At 40.6% G+C, this 18,911-nt stretch overlaps 1 protein-coding gene across 7 annotated transcripts in view; it reads right to left on the bottom strand.

Annotated features, from left to right (window-relative positions):
• CHST9 (carbohydrate sulfotransferase 9) overlaps window positions 1–18,911 on the bottom strand; it is a gene marked incomplete at its 3' end in the record, with an annotated part of 115,050 nt that overhangs the window by 12,432 nt on the left and 83,707 nt on the right. For 6 of the 7 annotated variants that reach the window (XM_080382030.1, XM_080382031.1, XM_080382032.1 and 3 more), the window contains one exon: window positions 7,766–7,803. In XM_080382030.1, the coding sequence (XP_080238156.1) occupies window positions 7,766–7,803 (38 nt within the window). Of the gene's footprint in view, window positions 1–1,959 lie in introns of all 7 variants that reach the window. The other variant, XM_080382036.1, reaches the window with a different exon arrangement.

The raw sequence follows: 18,911 nt of genomic DNA, 5'->3' as shown, positions 1-18,911 counted from the left end.
CCAAACACTATCTAGTTCAAACGCCACCCCTCCGTGAAGCAGAGGAATAATGAGAAAGAACGTGTCGTGGTTAAGGGTAGGTGCACTGGCCAGAACCACAGTGTTTGGTTTTGTGTAACTTTGAGCAGGTCTCTTGACCTTCACACTTCATTTTTGCATGTCTGCAAAACAAGGAAAGATAATAATTGCCTACCCCATGTGAATATTGTGATTCCTAATTTCTGATTAACACTGGTAGAAAACTCTTGCCATTTTACAGAGGGAGAAGGGACACTCAGAAATCTGAGAATCAGGACTGCAACCCAACTTCCCAGCCTGTACTGCCTTTCATTGCTCAAACCTTACACCATTTCTTTTAGTATTTCTGTTGAACATCCAGTCTTCTTAAGTCTGTTGCATACTCTAATACTTGGGTTTTTTTCACAAGAAGAATCATTCTTCATAAAGTTGAAGACATTTTTATCTTCAGACATTGCATGTATGTTTCTGTCTATACAGTCTGAGAAATGGTTTCCTCGAAAAGGTTACTGAAAAGGTTGTCAAATAAAAGTGTCTGCTGTTCTTATTTGAATAATACTTTCTCTCCTGTGTTTTTCTGAGATTCACCACCTTTAGTACTATGTATTATTTAATTAGTGAAGGACTGTTAGGTTATCTGAACTTGAAGGGGATAGAATATGTTCTCAGGAGCAGCCCTGATCAACCTGGAAGGAAGAAAATGTTATGAGCAGAACAAATCTGAAAAAGTCTTCCTGTCTGATTTTCCTATTTGATCAGATATTGCATAATGAATGAAAAATTAATCGTTTAAAAATGCAACTTCTACTTACTGGTAAACAAAATGTGCAGGAGGAGCAGGAGGGATCTCATCAACCAGACAGGGCTCAGAGGTGCCCACCTCAAGCATATGCATGGAAACGGGTGAGTACCTACAGGGCAGCATGATGGGGAAGCTCTCACATCTTCTCTGGAAAACCAGCATGGCTGGGTGCCTCCCCACAGTGCCTGTGCATATGCTATTGCACACTGGACAGGGAGAAAACAGGAGGAATGAGAGGCCTGTATGCAGTCTCACTGGGGTCAGAGAGATGTGGTGGGACAGCTGATGGGATTAGAGAGCTGTCGTGAGTGGGTACAGGCTCATCAGGAAGGGCAGGCTGGGACAGCAAGGCAGTGAGTCACCCTTTCAGTCAGAGGGCAGTGGGGACACATGGAGCTCTGCCTCTGGAAAGACAAGACAGACAAGTGGAGAGCATGTGGGTCACGACTAGAGGGCTGACCAACAACACTGTGGTGGGTGTCTGTGACAGAGCCCCTAATCAGGAAGAAGTAGAAGATGAAGTCTTCTGCAAACAATGGGAAGAAGCCTCACGTTTGCAGACCGGTCTTCAGAGGGGAATTTAACCACCCGAGTATCTGCTGGAGGAGCAGCAAAGCACAAGCAATCCAGGTTTGGGGAGTGCACTACTGGAAAATTCCTAATGGATGTGATCAAAGAGCTAACAATGAGAGGTTGGCTGCAGGACCTCACACTTACAAACATGGAAGGACTGGCTGGAGATTTGAATGTCAGGGTGGTGGTATTTGCCATGAGAAGGCAGAGTTCAAGATCCTGAAAAGAGGGAACAAGGCAGAAAGCAGGATCACAGCCCTGGGCATCAGGAGAGCAGACTTTAGGGTGTTCAGAGACCTGCTTAGAGGAAACTCATGGCATATGGCCTTGGAGAGGAGAGAGGGCCAGGACATTTGGGTGAAGTCAGAGGATCACCTCCTCCAAACTCAAGAATGGTTTATCCCCATGAGAAGGAAATCAAGCAAAGGTAGCAGGGGTCTGCATGTGCAAACAAGTAGCTTCTGAAAAAAATTAAACATAAAAAGAAAGCTTAACAGAGATAGAAGCTGGGACAGGTGAATATAGAATAACCCTGATCATGCAGGGTTAGGAAAGCCAAAACTCACCTGGGAGGGATGTGAAGGGCAACAAAACCAGGCTTCCACAGGTCTACCCACAGCAAAAAGACGACTAGGGAAAACGTGGACCCACTGCTGAACGGTCTAGGGACTTGGTGATAGATGACATGGAAAGGCTGAGATAGTTGATACCTTCATTGCCTTGGTCTTTACTAGTAAGACTGGCCTTCAACAATCCCATGCCCCTGAGACTTACGGGAAATTCTGGAGCAAGGAAGGTTTTCCCTGGTGAAGGAGTATCAAGTTAGGGAATTTTAAATAAACTGGAGATAAACAAGTCCATAGACCTGATGGGATGCGCCCAAAAGTGCTGAGGGAGCTAGAGGGTGTCACTGTGAGCCTATTCTTGATTATTTTTGAAAGGTTGTGGTGATGGGGGAATGTTCCTGAGGACTAGAAAAAGCAAATAACACTCCTGTCTTCAAAGAGGGCTAGTAGGAGTATCAAGGAAACTACAGGCTGGTCAGCTTCACCTCAGTTCCTGGGAGCATGATGGAGCAGGGGATTATGCTTCCCCAGGTAGATTTCACTTTGCTGAACTTCATGAGGTTCCTGTTTGTCCATTTCTCCACCCTGTTGAGGTCTTTCTGAATGGCAGCACACCCATCTGATGTCTCAGCTACTCCCCTGAGTTTTGAATCCTCTGACAACTTGCTGAGGGAACTCTCAGTCCCATCATCCTGGTATGTAATGAAGAAGTTAAACAGTATTTTATTCAGCTGTGACGCCTGGGGTACTCCACTGGTGGTGACTGGCCTCCAGCTGGACTTCGTGCTGCATAGATTTATGAAGGGGAAATCATGCCTGACCAGTCTGATAGCCTGTACCATGAGATGACTGGCTTGGTGGGTGAGGGGAGAGTACTTCTTGTTGTTTATCTCAAATTTAGTAAGGGTTTTGGCACTGTCTCCCATAATGTCCTCACAAAGTACAGACTAGATAAGTGTTCAGTGAGTTGGACTGAAAACTGGCTGAGCTGCTTAGGCTCAAATGGTTGTGCAAAAAGTCCAGCTGGAGGCCAATCACTAGTGCCACAGGGTCGACAGTGGGTCCAAAACTGTTTCACATCTTCATTACTGACCTGGATGATGAAACAGTTTACCCTTACCAAGTCTGCAGACAACACAAAACTGGGAGGAGTGGCTGACACACCAGAAGGATATGTTGCCATTCAGAGGGACCTCAACAGATTTGAGAAATGGGTAAACTGGAACTTCATGACATTTGACAAAGGGGAATGCAAAGTGCTGCACCTGGGGAAGAACAGCCCTAGGCATCAGTATAGGCTTGGGGCTGGACAGCTGGAAAGAGGCTTTGTAGGAAAGGACTTGCAGGTCCTGGAGAACAAGCTGGCTGTGAGCCAGCATGTGTCCTCATGGCAAAAAAGACCAACAGCTTCCTGGGCTGCATTAGGCAAAGCATTTCCAGCAGATCAGGAGAGGTGATCCTTCCCTTTTGCTCAGCTCTGGTGAGACACACCTGGAGTGCTGTGTCTAGTCTTGGATTTCCCAGTACAGGAGACATGAACATACTGGAATAAGTCCAGTGTATAAATGGACATGGATATAGACATACTGGAGTGTGTCCAGTGAAGGGCCACAAAGATATTTGACAGGAGTCTCTGACATACAAACGGTGGTTGAAAAAGCTGGGGCTGTTCAACCTGGAGAAGAGAAGACTCAGGGGGATCTTATCAATGTATATAAATACCTGAGGGGGGGAGGGGGGGGAGTGAAGTAAATGGAGCCAGACTCCTCTCACAGTGGTGTTCAGTGACAGGACAAGAGGCAGTGAGCACTACCTGAAACACAAGGAATTCCATCTAAATACAAGAAAATGCTTTTCTATGGTGTGAGTATTGAGCACTGGCACAGGTTGCCCAGAGGTTGGGAGTCTCCATTCTTGAAGGTATTCAAAATCCAGCTGGATGCAATCCTAGGCAACCTGCTTCTAGCTGGCCCTGCTTTGAGTAAGAGGGTTAGACTAGATGATCTCCAGAGGTGCCTTCCAACCTCAGCCATTATGCGATTCTATGAAGCACATGAAAGTGAAAGTTTGTTTAGTGGGCTATATGCCTTGTATGCCTGTGTCTCTTGAAGACTTTCAAACTCCTAATTTTGGGGGAACAAAGTAAGTAACATTGAGGAATATGGCCCCAGACTGGGAAAACAGGAGCAAGGGACATGCCATTAGATAACATGACGTTGCAGCACTTGGAAGCTGGCATACATGGACTGAACTTTTCCTAGCTAGGTCATGTGAGAGAAAGCAGGGGACAGAGGAGAGTACTGAAGTAAACTATAGCAGTGCACAAGGAAAACTGAACCATGAAGGTTTTGCTGATATTATCATAGGTTTATTACACCATGGGTGTATCTGAAGCATCCTTCAGGTGGTAAGTCATTCCTCAACATGGTCTGTGCAAAAAACTTACACTGTCATTTAATAAAGGTTTGAGTTTTCTTTCGCCTTGTTACTCCGGCAGAAGGCGCATACATACTGACAGTACATCAGAGCTGTAGTTACCCCCGGCCCAAGCCTAGCTCTAGCAAGTACATTGCTTCATCACTGTCCTTTGTGTGTCACTGCTTCCCCAACCCCATGTGCAGAAAGGGAAATACTCCCTGACAGAGATGTCAAAAGACGAAGAGACTGCAAGAGAGTCTGCCTTGAGGGAAGAGCTCCTCAGGGACAGAACAGTGGGACAGATATCGTGGAACACTCTCACCAGCTTCCTGATGCAACCTGCAGCTTCACTGCAGAAGGGACAGGCTCAAGTCTGAGCTCAAAAACAGCTGTAATTTTAACCTGAAAGTCTGTGCAAACAACTTCAGCTTCTAAATGCATGGAAGTGTATTCTTGTTAGTCCTTCAGAGCTTCTGAGCAAAACTAAATGTAGGAGTATACATTAAGACCACAACACAGACAAATCTGAGTGTGATGAGTGTGAGTAAGGATGAAACATAAAGGATTGCCTTCAGACACATTTTGATTGGCAAGTCTGTAACGTGTTTTTTAGCCAAGACAGTTATACAGTTAGAAGCACAGGGTTTGTTCTGGTTGCCTTGCATTTCCCTTAGCAGTAGTTAACATGCTACAGCTAATCAGGCTGTACATCCGTGCCAGGATTTACCCTGAAGTTGCAAAGGTAGTTAAAACAGGTATTGAAAAGCAGAGTGCATACCATTTCTGGATGTCCCTGCTCAGGCAGAGTTGTAGATGACCACTGCTGTTAAGTGAACATGCATACCTATATACATGAATGACAAAAAAGGTGCTCAAGGAAAACAAGCAAATGCCTTACGATCAAAGGGAACAGGAACCAGTGAAGATGATAACTGTAGACAAAGGTTTCTGGAAGCAGATACTACCTTAGTGTTTTATCTATATCATACGTGACCAAACTTTGCTTAGGTTTTAGAAAGTGCTAGGAACTGCACAGAAACAACAGTGGTCATCAAGATGTTAGAGGTCCCAGATACCCACAGATAGTGAGGGGTTTACCTAGCAGGTGATCGCTAGGATGGCAGCTCCAGCATTTCCCCATCCCCTCTCTGTTTCACTCACCTCTCAACAAGACATTTCCTGCCTGTCAAGTTGTAACATCATTTATCTTCTGCAGAGCCACTTCTCTCTCACTTAAATTTCTGGCAGTCAGTGTAACACAGTGTTGTTGCACTGACTTAAAGGACTACAGGATCTTAAGCCAGATAAGTATCCTATCCCGCATATAAAATTTCAAGTTCAGTATTGAAGATAAACAGAATCCTTCTATGGGAGATATTCCATGAGGATCAAACCCTGTTCAAATCTTTTTATGGTAGTAGCATTACTACAGATCAAATATGCAGTGCCTCTGCAATTGTGCCCTAAATTATAGACTTTAAAATGAAACCAATTTCTAATTTGAAACATTCTCCCATTTCTTGGAAGTCCACAGGAGGTTCGTATGGAATGAGACATCACCAGCTTCACTAGTATCCATTTAAAAGTGAACAACTACCATTTGTCCCCAAATCAACTTTTTACAGTTTTATTTAGAAACACCCTCCACATATCAAAACAATGCAATTTTCCTGCAAAATCAGCTGTTCTGAAGTTAACTGCAGAGAGACAGAACAGGTGAGCAATTCGAGGAGGGCAAGGCAGTGGCATGCAGGAAAAGACCAGGACTGCAAACACAAACTATGGCACCTGATCCACCTTTTGCAACTGCGACAAATGTCCTTTTTAGCACAACACACTCTTCCTCAGAAAAGGGCGATGTCATCCACAGAGCTGATTTTGTCACACAGAAAATGTGCAGAATTAGATCTCCAGTCATCCATTCACAGCCCTGTCAATATAGCCTCAAGTTGTGTTTTAAAAATACAACCGCCCCCCCTTCTGGCCAGCAAAGGCTGCCAAAAGTGGCTTTGCAAGACATCTCAGGCTAATTTTAAAATGCAGTTTGGTTTATAAAACTTAATTAGACTTGGTTTAGGATACAAACTCTCAGCCAAAGCACAGAATTACCATTAAGTTTCAAAACATTTCTACACTTATTTAGAAAAAGCGAAGATTTCCCTATGCTTATGTAATGCCATATTCTGGGCTGAATGTATACACCCATCAATTTCTCAGGATAATGGGAAGGTTGTAACAACCCTCGATATTATTTGGTGTCAGAGGACCAGGCTTCCCTTAAGCTGGTCCTCTGCTTTATGGACTTACTCAATCAGGAGCAGTGCCAGCTCAGGCCACTGAAAGTGACACAGTGACATCTGTGCTGTGCTCTGCCACGGCAGGGGAAATGCTGTTAGACCCAAACCAGGCTGCCTTAGGTGGTCAGTCACTTGGTGAGTTAGTCCTCCACCTAGATGATGAATTCATAGATAACAGTGATGTAATGACGTCAATGCCTCAATTTATAGCTTGGAAGGAAGACTGCTTAGGGGTGTGTAATTGCTGGAATACAAATATTTTAATGACTGCTTTTTAAGTGACTTATCAAAATAAATCTCACAAACAATCCAGATACCTATTTATATACCATCTGGATAACAGCATTCAGTAAGATGACAAGAAGCCAAGAATGAGAAGCATCACGATGCTTCTGTACAAGTCGGGCAAGTCCTTTCAATCTGGAAGAGCATGTAATTTAGGAAATCAAATTCTAGGTTTCCTCCTCTCTTTCTGGTTAGGGAAAATTTTTTTTCATTATAGTTCCTATATGCTTGATGCTGAAATGCTAACTTTCAATATAGAAAGGGTTGGGTTTTTTTTCTGAATCACTCCTAACTGATACAGTAATACAAACAGAAAATGCTTCCACAAGCAATGTCACAGTTTAGTGAAGCCTCCATGAAAATTCATAGTAGAAATGAAAACCTAAACAACACTAAAAGATAATGTGCTTAACATGTGCTGTGCATGTATTTCATATCAATAGCCTTCTGTTTTTTAAAAGGAATACTAGCAAACAGGAGAAATATTACTTTTTTAAAAGTACAATTCTGTGCTATAAAATTTGATACCAATGAACAAATTACCTCTAGGCTTTATTCTCACCATCAACACATTGAGAAGTAGATGAATTAAACTGCTTAAATGGCAAATCTTAGGTTTAAATCAAAATGATGGCTACTCTTGTGAATTCCACACATCTGCAGAGACAGGCAGTTGTCTGATACGTGATCTTTAGCCACACCTATATAGTTAACATTAGCCTGTCCTGTGGAGTTCTCCCCTTTAATTGTTACAATTCTTCTACATGAAAAATTAAGTAACAAGAAGTATGAAAGTGTCAAAATACCTGATTAAATACCTGTTGTTGCAATGTTTCTCCAGACACTGAAAAAGAAAGAAAATTAGTTTGTACATATTTTAAAGAATACTATCGTGTACACACAGAACAAACCCCACTGAATTCAGCAAACAAAAAAATCAAATTTTATAGTTAAGAAACAGAATTTAACAAGTACAAATTACTTGAAACTTCAAAATGGAAATCCACCTAAAGTAAAAAAGGGACAAGCCCCTCTCAATAAACATGTGTTAAAAAATAAGATTGAGATAGGTAGCCAATCTTCTTAACCCAGAACCCCACAAGAAATTACAACATTCAAAGTGAAGACAACAAATTTCAAATACGTACTATGAAGCATCTTACGTTGTGAGACGTAGTGCTGCATGAATACGTGCCTGAGAGGCTGGTAACATCCATCTCAGGATTTGGCAATTGGAGGAGAAAAGCAGCTTCTGCCTCTACCCTAAAATAAAATTACGTGTCTGTGTCAAGACTGAGGATAGGCACCAGCTGGCTCAAGGGAGAAATTCTATCCTGGTAATATCCACAAAGTGGCGAGTTGAATTATGGTCTTGCTTCCTTATTCTGGCCTTCTGCAGTGTCCTTCAGCCTGCTCCTGAAGACATGATCAAAGCCTAGACAGAACATTGCTTTTCTATAGCTGTCTGGGACCCTAGCAGCAGTGACACCTCAAACCTAATCTTTCCTTTTAGATCAAAAGGGACAGTAATTTTGCCTCATTCACTGACCTCATGCACTAGTTGTCAAAAGGGCAGCTGGTATTGATTACCTTCCCTTTGCTACTGGAGACTATCCACATGTACTGGGGAAAGTCGGGAATTTCACACTCACCTATTGAGTTAGGCTACACGTACCCAGAGGTTTTTTTAAGTAATAATGACGGGACACTACTTACAACCTGTCAGTGTCGCTATTAACTGTCATGGGAGCTTGCCTAGCGTGAGTGGCTGCCACCTCCAGCACTGGAAATGATATTCCATTTCAATAGAATTTTTTGTACCTGTATGTGTGGCACAAGATAGAATTTTTAAAATGACGTTAAAATATTTTAAGTGTTAAAATAAAGACTAAAGATTCTGTTTAAAGGAAAATGATCTTCCCTACTTGTCCCCGAGAATGCTCTTCTTCTCAATGAAAGCATTATAGGTAATTCAGATAAAGATAATCGCTTTAGGCTATATTATGAGACTGTCTCTTATGATAATTATTTCCTGCATGCTTGTGTTGTGTTTTTATTTGCTACATACAAAAATTATGGTTTTTTGGCTAACCTCCCAACTATCTTTTAGGGCAAATGTCTCAAAATGTATTCTTGTTCACTGAGTTCATCTTTGGGAGAAAAAGAAATTATTCTTGTAACTAATATTTTAACCAAATAGATTGCTGGTAATGGAAGATTAAAGGAGTATGTGTTGTTAGCATTCTGTAATGGTATACAAGTTGCTAGGAAAGCAGAGTGTTTGAAATCTCTGGTTAGATCAACACTATTTTGCTCAAAGGTTTGTGGACTTTGAATACTGATGCTTTCCTGTTTCCCAGTACATTTGTTTTTAGGCTATTTTGATTCACTTTAAAGGAATTTTAATAACTTTCTGTTGACAGCATGGACAGCTGGTCTTGAGAATTAGTGAAAATTCACTTGCTGACTGAGGAAGGAAGTGACATCAATGAGTTTCTAAAGTCAGCCCCGGGGGAAAAGTGCGCTCTGCCAGAGTAGCCTTTCATGCCATTGTATTTCCAGTGATGCCTCAAGATGCAAATTGCATTATCAATCAAACTTGCAGTTTCTACCCAGACAAATACAAAAAATGAACAGAAAGACTGGGAAAGACCTTTGTGGCCATTCCTGACACTGCTAAGGAAAAGGTGAGGAAGAATTTACAGTAGTTCTTTCCTTGTTCACTCTTTAGTTCGTTCTTTTAGTGGTTTAAATAATACAGTATCAAGGAAAAGGCAGTTGCAGAAGTGACTATGAAATACCAGGCACGATGACATGGGTTAAACAGGACAGAGATTGACTAGGCTGTTAAGGGTAGAAGTGAGATCAAATTCAAGGTCACCAGCAAATTGAATACTGTGTTCTCCATTTATTTGCTAGATGATCCTTGTCCTCCTCACAGAATAACTATCTGAATTTGGCATAGTCAGCAGTTGTGCTCAGAAGAAACCAAAGTCTGTAATAAGAGAGGTGCTGCAAATTAGGGTGGAAATATATTGGCACCATTATATGGGGAACCCTGCAAAGTCCTGGTGTGTACTGTACTTTTATTTTAGGAGAAAAGGTACAAAAAACCATGAAAAAGCATGAACACCACCTACAGTGCCAAAAGGGGGTTCAGTTTCCAGACGATGGCTAACAGTAGGGCAGTAGGAGGCTTTGTCATTGAAATTAGCCAGAATTTTGTCCCTTTTTTTATTTTCTTTTATTTTAAATCCCCAGAATTGTCTTACAATGACTAGTCACTGATCTGTATTTAATTTATGGCATCCTCAATTCTGAGACGGATGTTTCTGTTTAGGTGCCTTGTGATCACTTGCGGTGACCACTAGCATTCACTACAGTGATTCAAGAAGCTCCACTAGAGAGAGTGCTCCAAATTCACAGGGCATGAGGCAACGGGACACTGATAAAACCAGAACTGTCAGAACATGTCAGCCAGTCCCACAGGCAACACCTGCATTAGTCTCACAAAATGCAGGTAATTCTTGAGACTTGCCAGAAGCTTCATTACTGATAGACCTACACATGCTAAATTCAAAATTTACGACAGTTTTTCCAGACCCGTTGCAATGAGGTAGCAGCTTATGCAAGATGAACGGATGCATGAACATCAAGCCAACTTCCATCTGGAAATCTATATGGAAGCTGCCCAGCAGGTAGCCAGTGTAGTTCAAGAGACACATCTTCTGCAGCTCAGACTGCATGTGAATGGCTTGCTCTTCTCCTAAAACTTCTTTTTTCTACCTGTCATCTGGCAAAATACTCCTAAATGGGCTCAATAGTGCCATATGACCAGCCTTGGAAACACAAGCAAACCAAAAGGCCTTAATCACAGACAACTACGCTTCAACAATACTTTGAGTCAAGAGATGTATTTACTAGTACAAACTACCATACTTATTTGCTGAGGCTCTGCTCTCCTGCCACCCTGAGAGACGCTAAACTGGTGCAACTGGATTCCAGTGATGGTTTTGCATCAGGACTGGAGACACAGACCTCTTCTAATTAATTTTTAGTGATTTTCTTTTGTCTTTCCAGTTACAAATAAGTGTCATGGATGGTTGGATGGTTGAGATAAATGGTCTTCTTACATTGACCTGAAGCTATATCACTTTAGAAAAAAAATATTACAGCAAACATTCTTTAAAAGATTTCTCTGTATTTTCATACACTAATTAGTAAACTAATTCCTGTTTCCAGGGCAAGTTGGGTTTTTCAATTTTTTTTTTTTTTGCTTTCTTGTTCTTATTATAAGATTACCTTACTGAAAGCAATAACATATGTTTCCTAATGTAAAACTGACCACTGCAAGACACGAGACAGTGCCATAATTGATGCTGTCACGAAGAACTGCTCAGCCTTACGCACACAACCTACACAGAGAACAATACGCAATTATGCACACTGTGCCCTGCTTACCTCCATACAAAGGAATGCGATATTTGTGCAGGTTTACAGATTAATCTGCTGTAATTCCTTTTAATGTTAAACTACTTCCAGCTCAAATATAATTAAGATCACTAGGTACAAAAGATTCAGATTGGAAATAGGAGTACACTCCAACAGAACAAATAACAGCTTGATGTTGTTTCTTATGTTCAAATAGTTGGATACATTAAAGGATTTTGACAGCATGTTTGTTCCCTAAGTATGTAGGAGAAGAAAAAAAAAAAGTCGCATTTCAAAAGGCAAAACACTACTACTGCATTTAATTAAGAGTGTAAAATCCCTTAAATACACAGATCTGCCAATTTCTGTGACGTGACTGCTACAAGTCCTAGCAACAAAGAATTTCTTTTTTTCTCCCCAAAATCAAATACCAATTTATAATTCTAAGCAACCATCATCAACATCAATAAAATAAAGGGTTTGGAATAAAAAGTTTGTTTCCTTAAGTCTTCTGATAATCCTGCTAGTATTTGTGGCATAGAAGCAAGGCAGGGGACAGACAGAAATTATGGGTCTGTCTCCCCGTTCCCAAAGGTCTGAGGGTTTCCCAGCAGACCAAGAAAAGTGGGGAGAATACCAGGGGGCAAAGGGGACCCTCAGCCTTGCTCTGAAACAGCCATATGCATAGTCCACAACAGCCATATTCATGTGACTGCAAGTGGGAATAGCACTACTAAAAAATCAGTTTTTGAAGAGGGAATGTGATATTCTAATATCAGTTTAATTTCATTTTTTCAGTTTGTGACAGAAACACTAACAGCTTGGGATTTTACTTTATTTTTACAGACCTAAACAAACACGTATGCAACCTATTCAGTTATGATCCACCCCACTTCCATTACTGGTTTCCTAATCTACCAGAGCAGATTCTAAGAACTGAAAGGAAACCAAAGCACTCGTTCGTGACAGACTTGGGCAGCAGTTTCCCATGCCACCAGAGCCTGAGGAAGAAACACTCAGATTTGTTTTTCAGACCTGTAACAGAGGTGGTGTGACACTAACAGATTAACTTCTGTGAAAGCCTATAACTTGGCACAAAAAGATTAAAATATTTAGGACAGAACCATCCATTTCCTATAAGTTATCCACAGAATCTCCGACATCTGTAAGCAACACAGCTCCCGCCGATGTGCATAGTATTTCCTCCCTCTCACAAGGAACTTAGAAAACTGAAACTGCTTTGTTTTTTATAGCATTGCCTTCAAAACCTAGTTTAGCTTACTTTTGCACCTCTGCCATAATTATGCAACTGAATATGATTACAGTGGCCTAAAATGTATTAATCACATCTTCATGGTATTGCATAATCCTTTTAAGTTGTCACAACGCCAGCTCATAAGTTGCCCTGGCAGTAGGAAACATAAAAAGAAACCCAAGTTGATACTGATTGAAGCAAATGAAGGAAAGTTGGCCATCTCAAAACAGTGAAACTCTCACAGAATTCCAAGGTCTCCCTAGCTAATTTTTCGTGATTACTTTTGATATGAAAACAGAGCTTTAATTGTCAGTCTCTAATAAGGATGCAGAACTGTTCCCTGTGAGGTTCAAAGGATCCTGGGAAACTAAACATTTACGAAAGCTCAAGTAGCCAAATGTCTTGTGCTGATTAACATACACCATTCAGTTTTCACCTAACAAAGTCATAACAAGTAGAAACCCCAAAGGAAAAAAAAAATTGGACTGACAAAGAAACATTAGTCTTAATAGGAACGAGGGCCCTCATTCATTTATTTGTGTGCAAAAAGGAGGTAGGGGTGTAACTCAAATTCATTCCTGGACCAAATCCTCCATTGACTAACATTGTGTAACTGTACTTATGGAAAGATGTTAGAATATAAGTTAATTAAAAATGTGAAGTTTCACATGCCCTCTGCTTCATCAGCATTGATAAATATTTTTAAATGAGACAGAATTGCCAGGATGCCCACTAACAGCATTAGTACGCAGGCTTGTTTGCCAGTTTTCTTCTAGAAAGTTTTGCTTTATATATCTGGAAAAGGGAAAGCAAAAATTTGTCACCTTTTTCATTTAAGGATGGAAGATTTGAGATAATGGAAACACGCCAGACAGCATATTTGGTTTTAATATCAACACAATATTGATATCACGGTTTGAATCGTTTCCAGCTGAACATCGTGTATATTTTCAATGCTTATTTGGCATTCATCCTGTATCTAACAACAAAAATAGTTTGTTTCCATTTTGTCTTACTGCTCACTATGCAACCGCTTTGAAATGCTTTTTCCTTTTACCCAACTACTTCACGGCTTTTTCAGATTCCTGTTCTCTTAAGGAACTGCATGGAACAAATTGTGGATTCCTACTCATCTGCAACTGGACATGCAAAGGTCAGTTAATTTTGGCTTAGCAGATGCATTTCCTCAAACTCTATTACAATGTGATCCAAATCTTAAGGTAGAAACTGTCTCGTATCTCACACTGCAAGGGCCATTGCTTTTTCATTTGAAATCACATGGACCACCAGCCTCCACTTGCATGCTACTAGTTAGGTATGGTGCTTTACGGTGCCTTACATTATGATCATCTAGAGGACAGGTCACATAATCTGTTAAAATGCCTTTTTCACTACACTCCTGTGTTGAGCTCAATTGCTTATGCAGTTTTCTTCCACAAAATAGGTTTCTGGGCTTTGACACGAAAGAAGCTGTTTTCACCCATCAGCTGGTCCATTGCAGTTTCCTATACAAGGTCCTTAGCGTGTGTTAAATGAGAGATGGCTGACCCTGTTTTTTTCTGCTGAAGGAAAACTATCTGGTGTTTACTCTAAGAACAGCACAGTAAGAGCTGTCATAATGGAAAAGACCATGGAGAGCAACTAGAGCTTGAATCTACATACACAGACCCCCCCTAGAAATAAAGCTGTGGACATACGGCTCTCTCTGTAATATACCCTGTTATGGTCTTAGGTAGCTGGAGCTTTGCATTGCACTCACAGTAGGGCTGGAACACTGCAGTAGTTTGGCTTTGGGTTTGGTTCCTGCTTGGTTTCTGTCCATATTAAGAACATATGGTCGCCCTCACCCAGACAAGGAATGTGACTGCAGTTGAAATTGGCAGTCAGATTAACCATGTTGAGGCAAATTCACATGGAGTCATGACCATCCAACCTGGCATATCCTAAAGAAGGTCAGCTGTTGGTTTTTCAGTTGTAGTGAAGAGGAGTTGATACCCATCTCTGAAACACACTATCTCCATATAATCTTAATTAGAATACCCTGGAAATGACAGTTGAAGGTGCCAGTAGCGATGGGAAGCAGCACACAAGCTCCTACAGGGTTACGTCCACTTATTTTGACTTACCTGCTAGGACAACCGCACCACAAACAGCTGAGCTACAAAGCTTCTCTGGTGTGACTCAGAAGCAGTGGTGTGTGCAAGAGGAGCATGCAGCAAGCCCTAACAGGGGTGGAAAAATCTAGCTTCTTGGCATTAATTACAAAGGAGAATCCCACAGCAAAGTCTCCATGGGAAGCCTTAGTCTACAGTTTCTGTATTTCAAAAATAAAAAGAAGATGAATTGTCTATACAACATAAGGCCAGGAAGTGACCAGTGGTGATGAGAGCAAATATTCTTTCAATTTACTACTCATCCTGAGTTATGCCAACATAAATAAACTATACTTATTTGAATCTGCCATGTTTCTTTGTTTAAGGTCTAAATGTGCCACTTTAAGGCATGGTCTTAGCACACTGGCCTCAAATAACTTCCCTGAAATTATTCCATTTGGAAGTAAAATATTCCCCAATGAGAATGTGACACTTACAGAAAGACACTACTCCTGTTTACAAGGAAGGTTACATGCAGGAGAGTCTGGAATTAATCCACAAGTAAAGAACAGAGGGGAAAAGGAAAAAGTGAAATAGGAGGGATTTGAAATAGGACCTTACCACCTGGAAAACTAAAAAAATTCTCTGAACAGGATAATTTTATAGGGAAAGAAAACTAGGAGGAGAAAGGTAAAGAGAAACAAAGCCAGAACATAACATTTCTTAGTGCATGGCTCTGAATTAAGATCGGTCAAAATACAAACCAAACACCTACAGCAATCAGTTGCTGCAGGGAGTACAAATTTATCTACTTTTGTATAACTAGAGTACGACCTTTTGCGCCCAACTCTTGTGCTTGAATCCAGCTGTAGTTATTAGAAGTCATTTGTAAAAGGTCATCCATGGCTGAGAATGTAATATGAATCCAAGATGCACAAGGGTTCAGGTTTGTGCTACTCAGAAGAAATCGGGGAGAGAGAAGGGAGGGTGGGAAGCTCAAACCACTGCTACAGACTCAGTTCTCAAATAGATTTGGATAGTTTGACAGGAGTATTTAATCTTAGGAGTCAATTTTTCATATGTCAATGTCAATTATTAGAGAACACACAGCTTTTACGTTTGTCATTGATGACTACCTTATGGAAATGTTACCAAAGGAGGTTACATTACCAAAGGCTACTTATTTGCCTATTGTTATTTGAGACAATTTTTCATGTTTAGAGCACTGTAAAACCTCTTCTTCCCACTGTTTCTCCATTCTAAGGAAAGATTATGGACACTCAATTTTTATTGTTATAAAGAAATAAGGTTCTCAGGTAAAGATAGCTTATACTCCTATTAAAACATCTATACCAAACTTTCTGCTTACACAACTTTAGTACTGCTTGGGTTTTTTGTTGTTCGGTTTTGGGTGCTGTTTATTTTTTTTCAAAACAGTACTAAATGGGTGGTATTTCAAGGAGCTCCTCACAAGCAAGGGCTGTAACGATGCACAAGCAATCCTCAACAAGAAAACAGACATTTAAAAACATTTTAGTCATTTGAACATCAGAAAATTCAAACCGTATCTGCAATATTGACAAGGAAAAAAAAGATACAATAATTTATGGGTAGAAGTAAAAGAAAATTCATGTAAGAGAGAGCTGCTAGTAGTTGTTTGATCAAGGTCTTATGAGACCACCTCCCCAAAAACCCAAACCCAATTGTGAAGGCCAGTCTGTAAAGGATTCACCACCACTATATGAAAGCACATTTATGCTTTTGCAAAATAAAATAAAATAAAATAAAATAATTTTGTATGCTTAATGTCTTTAAAGCCAAACCTGCAGCTCAAGCTTGCAATCTGCCCCACCACTAACTCTGGCTAGCCAAGTAGCAACTGAGTGTATATTGCACATACTGTGGCTAATTGCAACTGCCTCCTTTCCTGCAGGTGAGAAACCCTGATGCTCCAAGCCTAACAAACAGCACTAGAATCTGCTTTGGCAGGAGCCTTTTGCTTACTTTAGAAATGCCCATTGTGCCTCCCTCTGTGTGCCATCCTTGCTACGCCAACTTGGATATTGGCAGTGCTCGAAAGTGGAAAGCGGCAGGGGCGGTGAAGCAAGTTCAGCTGGAGAAATCATTATGACAACTGAACTCACATATGTCACTGAAAACATGGTGAAATGTTCCCTTTTAATTAAACAGAGACTGAATATAACAGCAGTAAGGTGGTACCCAGTACCCAGCAACTGCAAAGTACCCCAACACCAAAAGCATAAATGATGCACTGTATCAATTTGATCACTTGGGCAGAGTCTGAGTAGACATCCTCAGGCAGAGCACACCTTTTTCATGCACAAAGGGCAAACTGTCAAACAGACTTTAAAACCACACCTGCAGGTTTTGTACACACAAGCATTTTCTGCCCACAAAATATACTGTTGCTGCTTGCAAAGGACCATATGTATGTACCAAAAGCTGGTACCTAGGTACAATTTGCATCCATAAAATGTGCAGGTGCAGTTTTATGGAGACCTATGAGAACAACGTGACCGTACAGCACACAACTACTATTTGCATAGCAGCTTTCAGAAAACAAGCTAAGTAATTTTCCTGTAGGATGTGCCATGCCAGGTACAGCAAGGGGACACAGAATTTACAGCTAAAATTGCAGCCGTTTTCATGACTGGCAGACTGATTTAAGAGACAAGTCTACCCAGTCCTGGTTTGCAAACCATGGGTGTGTACTGGTTGCAACGACAATACCCCAAAGAGAGAGTAAGATTAATGTGTCTTCTGCAAAGGTGAAAAAGGAATTCCAATACAGTTCTTAGCATCAACTGATTCAAATATTTTTTTCCGACTGAAAAAACCCACCTTGTTTATTCTTCCCCAGTGAAGGCATTAAAAAATAATCCTGCGTCCCTGACATGAATCGGCATGTAAATTACTGACCAAGGTAGCTTCAGCAAATACTAAGCGACATAGTCATAATATGGTACTTTTATTCCTATGTAAATTACTAATTTCTACTGAATTGAGCTCTCCAGATGAGACATTTGTCTTTTCTTCTGACAGGAGAACACAGTCCATACTGCATCTGATTATCAACAAAACTTGTTATTGGCTTCTTGCTAATGGCAGGGACAAGGTCTTCACATATTTCCACAGATTAAGGGGAAAAGGCATATTTCTATTTAGCTTAATTTTAGTATTTATTTATAATGGACGCAGTTCTTTTTATGAAATCTAATTAAAGAATGTGAAAAGAAACACAAAGGAACTGTGGAAAAATTCTCTTCAGATTAGGAAGTATTCTGGACTAAAGCCACACCAACTGCTATTACTGAAATAATTAGTGAAGAGTAAAAAACCCAATTTGACAGGACTGAATTTCCTGCCTTCTGAGGGAATCTAAAACAGAAAATGTGATAATTGAGCATCCACCCCCTGACACAACTTTTGGGCATCACTAATATATTGACCTATTACCATAATTAAAGTGATTTGTGTACTTTGGTTTGTTTACAATATAAAGGCTAGGCCCAATTATTGCAAGTATATGAGATACAAATCTTCAGAAAAATTAATTTTACATCTTAATGTTGCTTACAGGGAGTGAAGGGAGTGGTCAGCATTTTTAAATGGGTGGATAATTAAATGTACAGCCAGAGACTCTGGAATAGCTGAACTGCAAACAGTTCACACTTTCAGATTGCTTCTGTTCATACAAACATATCAGTAAAACCCTTACTTTCAACAATACTTTTTGCTCTTTGGATTACAGATAACTAGCTCCCAGGATCACAGCAAAAAATGGAAACACTGCTGATTGCCACCGTATAGCACCAAACTTGCTAAACATAGTTAACAAACCCACTGGAATAATGGAAGCAAGGCTTACTGATCACAGGAGAAAGCCACACAGGCACAAAGAAAGCAAGTCATAAAGAAATCCCTCAATTATTAGTTCTCATTTGTGAGAAGAGAATAGAACAATTACATTAATGCAACATGGACTCTTACTTCTTTGCTGGAAAACAAACGCCATTACGCAACCACCTACTCATACTCAACACCCAAATAATCTTAGCTAAAAATACCACTTTAGACAAGCTACAGACAGACAACTTTTCTTAGGGTCTGGTTTCATGATTGGCTTAAGCTGCTCAATGCCTGGCAGAAACG

Source organism: Falco punctatus (assembly GCF_963210335.1).
Source record: "Falco punctatus genome assembly, chromosome: 3".
Taxonomy (NCBI): Eukaryota; Metazoa; Chordata; class Aves; order Falconiformes; family Falconidae; genus Falco; species Falco punctatus.
Note: the sequence above shows the minus strand (reverse complement) of the source record. Positions and strands in the feature narration are given on the sequence as shown.